This window comes from Leucoraja erinacea, chromosome 24, assembly GCF_028641065.1.
Source record: "Leucoraja erinacea ecotype New England chromosome 24, Leri_hhj_1, whole genome shotgun sequence".
Taxonomy (NCBI): domain Eukaryota; kingdom Metazoa; phylum Chordata; class Chondrichthyes; order Rajiformes; family Rajidae; genus Leucoraja; species Leucoraja erinaceus.
The window spans coordinates 11,946,865-11,955,186 of NC_073400.1; the positions used below are offsets into that span (position 1 = coordinate 11,946,865).

Here is an 8,322-nt window from a genome sequence, read left to right on the forward strand (position 1 = left end):
CATTAAATTTTGTACAGATTTAGATAAAATATAACTGAGAAGAAAGTCATAACTCGTCAGTGCTAAAAGTTGCACATTAACTAATTAAACTAATTAGAAAATAAGATAAAAAAGTAAGTGCCATCTAGTGTCCAATGCGTGCCATCTAGTGTCTAGTCTCCATGGGGAGCCTAATTCTGGCTGCAGTCTATTTAAACCATATATTATTATACTATATATATATATTATTATACTATATATATATATATATATATATATATATATATATATATATATATATCTATCACACACACACACACACACACACACACATATATACACACATATATATATATATATATATATACACACACACATATACACACACACACATATATATACACATACACATATATATATATATATGTACAATGTATAATTATAATATATAAAAATAATATAATGAAAATAATTGTGTGTGTATTTTGAATGAGACTGCCGCAATGGTCCGGCTCCTGAACCAGCCGAAATAAGGAGTGAGGGCAGTTCCTGTAGGTTCCCCTGTTTACTGAACCACACTAACTGCCAGCGTGCAGAGTGGACGTCACAGCCATAGTGGGACTGGGGCAGTGCCAGGCTGGGGGAAGGCTAAGGCATCTTCCACTGACAGGAAAATGCCTAATCCCTAACTTGCCCCCCTTCCAGAGCTCCCCACGGCTGGAGCTGGAGCTGCTTTGGGACCAGCTGTGGGCTCCATACGTGTGGCCCAGCAGCGCGTCCACTTCGCCCAGCATGTCCTTCTGGATCATAGTGGTGATGATTGTGGGGAGCAGCACTGCCCTGCACGCCGCCCGGGCCACTTTCTGCACCCACATAGTTCCGGCTCCGTCAGTCCGCCCGCTCACTTGCTGCAACACTGGCCTACCGCCCACACTCAGCACCCACCGGCAACCTGACCGAACTGACCACTACTCTCAGCAACCACCAGCGGTCTGGCGGCCCGACCGATCCTCCACAGCGTCCATCGGCCTACCTACAGCCCGACCGACAGACTGATCGACTGACCATCCGACTGAATGACTGACCGACCGACTGACTGACCGACCGAATATACGAATGACCGACTGATTGACCGACAGACTGATTGACCCTAATCCTAATCCTAGCTCTACATTTGTTATTTATCATTTTTATTTAACAGTTCACATAATCTATATAATTAAAAGTCTCAACTTGACCACTTCCTGTCTGTGCTGTATATTGATTTCAGAAAAAACGCAACCATATATCGCTATGATTTTTGCCCATCTTACTCACAAAGTCCTCCTCCGCTGAGCAGGCCACCAGGATGTTTCCCATCGATGAAAAAAAAAGTTACGAGTGTTTAAAAAACCTTGAGATCCTCTCACCTGTCAATCACAGCAATGAAGGTAACGCCCCTTCCGGGGGGAGGGGGGGAGGGAGGACTAAAGGATGCCTGGACGTGTCTCGGTCACTCTGCAAGATCGCGAGGGAGAGGCCACGACTCTCATTCTAAGCTGTGAATCAACTGAACTGTGAGTCTGCCATGAGTTTGCAATACATGATTTGTTAGCCTTAATCACAATGCCGTGAGTTGTGTGGCCTGCTGCCCTGCCTGTGCTCGAAACTGCAATGCTTTACTAAGTCCAACTGTATTTGGAAGAAATAAATGCTTTATTAAGTCCGACTGTATTTGGTTCAAAAGTCCCGCTCATTTTGTGACTTCCGCCTAGTGGACAGGTCGCGTTGATTGCGTAATTTCTGGTAAGTGCTGAGGTCACGCTGATTGCGGAAGTGCCGCTGACTGCGGAAGCCCCAAAGTGGTGAGGCCACGCACAGCCATGTGATTATTCTCCCTTCTGCCTATGTCCCTTTACTGCAGCAAGCTGACATGCATGCCGCTCAGGGCTGTGTCCAGTGCAGCTCTGACCCTAGATCAGCTCAGTGGGCAGTGACCGTTGAAGGTGGTGGCATTGCTTCCCAATGTGCTCCAATGCAGCATGGTCACTGACACAGCAACAATGCAGTTCGCACTCTACCATGCAGCATACTGATTACCCGAAAGCAGCCCACATGCACCAATGTTATTCAGCGCTTGACACTGCAGCTCCACTGGAGCCAACGCAGCCCAGTTGCACATTTGCCCCTGCTGCTGCAGCCCAGCTGCGTCATCCATGGCCTGGGGCATGAGAGGCCAAGTCCTTGGGAGATGGATAAGTAATTATTAATGATAAAAAAGATTACGGGGAGAAGTCAGAAGATTTCAGAAGTTGTCAAGAATTGAGAGGGAAAAATGAATCAGCCATGATAGAGTGGCGGAGGTGGGCCTAATTCTGCCCCTGTGTCTTGTGGTCTTTATGTTCTGGAGGAGGCAGTTGAACTAGTAGATCTCAAACAAGCAGGTGTACAGTGTCTCAGCCACGGCGCTGATCACGAAGACCATGGCGATCGTGCCGACCAAGATTCTCATGCCATCGAGCAGTCGCCGGGTGACGCGGTGGTGCACTACTGGCAGCTCGGGCGTCTCGAGGTGGAAGGAGGCGACCTTATGCCCATGCACCCAGCAGCGGTAAATGCCGCGGTCGGAGGGCTTCACGCTTTCGATTTGGTAGATGCCGCCGCCCGTGGTGTCGTCCAGCTGGTGGGACCCGTTACAGTTGCCACCTCGGGTGATGAATGTGGAGTCGCGCTGCCATAGAACGGGCGTATACACTGATGCCCCCGGGCATGTCATCCGGGCATTGTCATGGATGTCGAGGTACACCGTCTGCAGTAGCATGCGAGGCTCCATCCAGTTGAACGCAGTCTCCCGACCCGACCACCACCAATCGCCAATCTCCGGCAACAGATTGGCTACGATCTCCGTTGGTATTTCCTCCTTCTCGCACGATTCGCGGCACATCTGGTAGTGGAGCTCGGCGCCGCGCTGGGGCAAGGACTGCCCAATGTGCAGCTCCATTAGGCCGCAGGGCAAGGTGGCTCCATTTACCTCCAGTTCCTCGTCCTCTTCCTCGTCCTTGTCCATCTCGCTTAGCTTGGCATAGCAGAAGCCCATCATCTTCTGCTCCCCCATCACCTTGCATCGGTCACAGTCCTGCCATGGTCCCCAGCGGGTGTAGAGCCGGACCATGTACTGGGAAGAGCCCAAGTTGACCCTCAGGCTCTGGTTTGACAAAATGTTTTCCCCCAGCCCTTGGTGGGACACGTAAAGCAGAGACGAGTCCTGCACATCTACCTGGTAGGCGGCTAGGGTGGAGTCAGCCGACTTGCACAGGTACAGGCCCGTGTCTGAGGTCTCCACCTTGTTCATGATCAAGGATCCTCTCCGTAGCTTGGCTCGTCTTCCCAGTTTGCCCATTGGCCCACGGTACACCCTCAAGTGCCTGGGTCCGATGAAGGTGCGGGGTTTGGTTTGAGGCTGGCTGAGGTCCTGGTACTGCCAGTAGACGGTGTCTTCAAGTGCTTCAGTGGCAGCTGGGCAACGCAGGCTGAGTGGGTTGTTTGACAGGAAGGCCAGGGAGCAGGGGGCTGTGCCCGAGCAGTAAGCCAAGTCATCCTCCTGTTTCATGAATTTGGGCAAGCCGCCCATTAGAGCCAGAGTGCCCAGAGTCAAAAGCAGTATTTGGTGCATCATGCTTCACTGATGGTTCGTCCAGTTGACTGTGGGCTGGAGCAGGGACGTAACTATCACCACATCGATGCCTCCCCTGACCTCATCAATGGGCCCCTTGTGACTCCCCGTGACCTCATCAATGGGTGAATTAGCATGAAAAAGATGAATTTATTATGGGGATCAAGGAAATAGCAGATGAGTTGAACAGGTGCTTTGGATCTGTCTTCACTAAGGAGGAAACAAATAATCTTCCTGATATAGTAGTGGCCAGAGGATCTGGGGTGACAGAGGAACTGAAGGAAATCCACATTAGGCAGGAAATGGTGTTGGATAGACTGATGGGACTGAAGGCTGATAAATCCCCAGGGTCTGATGGTCTGCATCCCAGGGTACTTAAGGAAGTGGCGCTAGAAATCGCGGATGCATAGGTGATAATTTTCCAATGTTCAATAGACTCAGGATCAGTCCCTGTGGATTGGAGGGTAGCTAATGTTATCCCACTTTTTCAGAAAGGTGGGAGAGAGAAAACAGGGAATTATAGACCAGTTAGCCTGACATCGGTGGTGGGGAAGATGCTGGTCAATTATAAAAGATGAGATAGCCGCACATTTGGATAGCAGTAACAGGATCACTCAGAGTCAGCATGGATTTACAAAGGGGAAATCATGCTTGACTAATCTTCTGGAATGTTTTGAAGATGTAACGAGGAAAATGGACAAGGGAGAGCAAGTGGATGTAGTGTACCTGGACTTTCAGAAAGCATTTGATAAGGTCCCACATAGGAGATTAGTGGGCAAAATTAGAGCACATGGTATTGGGGGAAGAATGCTGACATGGATAGAGAAGTGGTTGGCAGACAGGAAACAAAGAGTAAGGATTAAGGGGTCCCTTTCAGAATGGCAGGCAGTGACTTGTGGGATGCCGCAAGGCTCGGTGCTGGGACCGCAGCTATTTACAATATACATCAATGAATTGGATGAAGGGATTCAAAGTAACATTAGCAAATTTGCAGATGATACAAAGCTGGGTGGCAGTGTGAACTGTGAGGAGGATGCTATGAGAATGCAGGGTGACTTGGACAGGTTAGGGGAGTGGGCAGATGCATGGCAGATGAAGTTTAATGTGGATAAATGTGAGGTTATCCACTTTGGTTGTAAAAACAGGAAGGCAGATTACTATCTAAATGGCGTCAAGTTGGGAAAAGGGGAAGTACAACGGGATCTGGAGGTCCTTGAACATCGGTCTATGAAAGTAAGCATGCAGGTACAGCAGGCAGTGAAGAAAGTGAATGGCATGTTGGCCTTTATAACAAGAGGAATCGAATATAGGAGCAAAGAGGTCCTTCTGCACTTGTAGAGCCCTAGTGAGACCACACCTGGAATATTGTGTGCAGTTTCCGTGCTTGGTAAACAGCTTTTTTTTTAATCAAAAATTTATTCAATTATTAAAAAAATAATAATTACACTACAATAAAACAAGCCAGAACCCACCACCATAAATCAACACTAACATATATCCATAATAACCTACTATACAACTATGATACAATCCTTATTAAGAATACATTCAACACCCTGCGGAGCCCAGCGGTCCCGGAACTCCCTCAGGTTGCCCGTGGACAGGGCGTATTCCCTTTCTAACCGCACCCGGGCACAGACATATCCCCGTGGTACACAGACTCTTCCAGCCCGCAAAAGTGGCAGGCGGCTAGCGAGTCTACGAACCGTGAGAGAAACAGGTTGCAGGGAACACCTCGGTGCAATACTGTAAAGAAATGTTATCGACACACTGTGACTTTACTTCTTTATTACATTCATACTGTGGCATTACAGAGAGCACTGGCTGTACGTGGTCTGTCACGGAAACTAGAGAGCGATGTGTGGGTGGGGAGGTTGTAATTATACTTGTGATATGGGGAGTGGTTAGTAGTGATGAGGTAACTATATTAAGGGTCACATGCGTATGTCATCTACATTCTTCCCCTTGGAAACGAAAGACAAACAAAGTAGTGACAGGGCGACCACGTCTTATGCGCTGACAATCAAATGAGTAGAAATGGTTAAGCAAAATCGCCATAGCGGACAGGCGGCTTGACAACACGTCCCGACCGGGTTCGCATCTCACCATCTCCCCTCCCTGCAGGAACAAGTGGAGGCAGTACGGCGGCAGGTGCAGACGGCTGCACTGGAACAGGTGAGCCGGGCGGGGATGGAGAAGACTAAGGCAGAAGGGCACGAGGGGATGTGGGACCCGCAGAGGACTGCGCGTGGGCAGGTGAGGGAGGGTGAACCGGAGGAGGAGCGGATGGATAGAGCTGTGAGGGTAGAGACCGTGGCATGCGAGGAGCGATGGAACGAGCATCGCCTGGAGGCTGAAATTTCAGCGGGGGAGCAAAAGGATCTGCTGGTGGTGGCCGCGGCTCATTGACAAGCCGCAGATGTTGGCGGGACCGGCGGTAGATGGTTCCTGCATGGTCGACGAGATAGGACCGTGGCGACCCAGCAGTGGCGATTACGGTAGCGAGCCGGGAGTGACCGGTGGGGGTCTGCATGCGAACAACTTGACCGGGGAAAAGGCGCGGCAGGATGCGGCAGGACTTGTCATGGGAGCACTTCTGAACATCGCGCTTAAAGGCGATGCGCTCCTGAACAGCAGCGGGCTTGAGGACAGAGGGGACGAGTGAGCGTGGACCACCGGGATCGGAGGTCTGGTAGTGCGAGACATGAGCCGCTGAGCAGGGGAACCCATGGCAAGGTCATGGGATATGTTGCGAAGGTTGAGGAGGGCTAGAAAGAAATCAGAGTTAGACAAACTACATTGTTCCAGTAAGTTCTTTGCACTGTGAACGGCGCGCTCGGCCAGAACGTTGCTTTGCGGGTACTCAGGGCTGCTGGTGTAAAAGCTGGAATAACTCAGTGGGTCTGGCAGCATCTCTGTAGAAAAGGAATAGGTGACGTTTCGGGTCGTGGCCCTTCTTCAGACTGAGATTCGGGGGCGAGGGAAATGAGAGATATAAAAAGAAACAAATGAATGACAGGTATGCAAAAGGACAAATCAAAGCCAGCAACGATGATCAAGGAAGGGTGGAGCCCACAATGGTCCATTGGTGGCTGTGAAGAAGGTGAGTGAGTCCGAATTAAAATGTAGTCGCAGAGCGGGGAGCGGAAGGAATCACAGCGGGAGCGCAGCGAGAGAGGGTGTTGCAGAACTCTCATCGGAGCCAAGTGGTGTATGTTATATTAAATTCGTGGCCAAAGTCCCAGCTTTACAAATAGTTCTATTCAGAGACAGGAGGAAAACTGAACTGATGAATGAATGATGAGGATGAAATTGGTAAGTTGATTTGATTTAATCAATAACCAGACAAATCACAGAATACTGTGTAAAAGCTAGTTCAGAAACACATTAAAATCCTTACAATGCTGCTGTTTACACCATAAGGAAAGTGTACAGGCCAGAAATTCACTTTCTACTGTTTGCCTTAAACGTACAATGTAATAGTGAAGACACGGAGAACTGCAGATGCTGGAATCTTGTCGAAGGCAAAGTGCTGGAGTAACTACACGGGTCAGGCAGGATCTCTGGAGGACATGGATAGGCGATGTTTCAGGTAGAGATCCTTCTTCAGACGCAGTCCGAACTCTTCAGTTTGCACGTCGCCTACCCTCGTTCTCCATAGATGTTGCCTGACCCACTGAGTTACTCCAGCACTCTACGTTCTAATGTAATATTGAAATTTGGCTCCATTGACTTCAATAAAATTTGTTAAGTAGAATCTAATGGACATGGCACTGCTTCAAACATTGACCTCGTACAGCAGAAGGTGAATCTCTTCCCACACAATTTTATTGCAAAAGCTCCAAGTAATAACTCATGCTGCGGGTGTTCTTGAAAATTAAAAAAAAACTGCTCTTACCATTATAGGTACGCTTTAGGATGACATATGCATATGGACTAGCCATTGGGACACAAGTAATATGCCCCAAAACAGATAATACTTAGAAGGGATTAAACATTTGTTTGCTGTACATCTTCAAGTAACTAGGTACAAGTAGGTTTTAGGTTATCTCTGGGAAAAGTCAGTTTGGCCCCTTGTTAATAGGTTTAGTGCAGGGGATCTAATGAAACTAATTAACTTAAGATGCGATGTTGAAGGAGGAAAAATAATTTGTTCCTGAGGTTAACAATTTTGTTTCCATAATGTACACTCACCCCTCCCTCAACTGCCTTTGTTTAAAAAGCCTTCTCATATGTGCATAGGGAAACAGGTACTTAAAGGGTTCCTATAATACACATCAACGGCGAATGAAACCAAAATTTAAAAAAAGACATATCAGTTTAAAATTCAGGATACAAAGACATTTCATTTCCTGTGTGCACCATTTTATCACTTGGGAAATAATAAATTCCTGTTTTAGTGGTTTCACTACGATTCACATTTTTTAGCTGTGCTTTTGTGCACACAAACTGTGCGAATGAATGAGGTTTTGAGCACTATCAACTGCAAAGTTTGGTGGAGAGTTTCTCCAATAAGCACCGGTGTGACATCTGAGATGTTAGCAGTAGTGGACAGCGACAGTTCCCTGTAATTGTTTGAGTTGTACTTTCGGAGTTAACCTTATAAAGCTCACTAAAATTAGTTGTTTCTTTCTGCTAAATGATTGCCATGCACTTTTGAAGATTGAATTATAAGGTACAAACACAGCATT

The 8,322-nt window shown here is 47.9% G+C and overlaps 1 protein-coding gene across 1 annotated transcript; it reads right to left on the reverse strand.

Annotated features, from left to right (window-relative positions):
- Positions 1–2,260: 2,260 nt before the first annotated feature.
- Positions 2,261–3,834, reverse strand: LOC129708648 (protein FAM187B-like). Its single transcript, XM_055654537.1, has one exon. It carries the CDS (start codon positions 3,632–3,634, stop codon positions 2,381–2,383), a length of 1,254 nt encoding a protein of 417 aa, XP_055510512.1. The 5' UTR covers positions 3,635–3,834; the 3' UTR covers positions 2,261–2,380.
- Between the last annotated feature and the right edge of the window lie 4,488 nt (positions 3,835–8,322).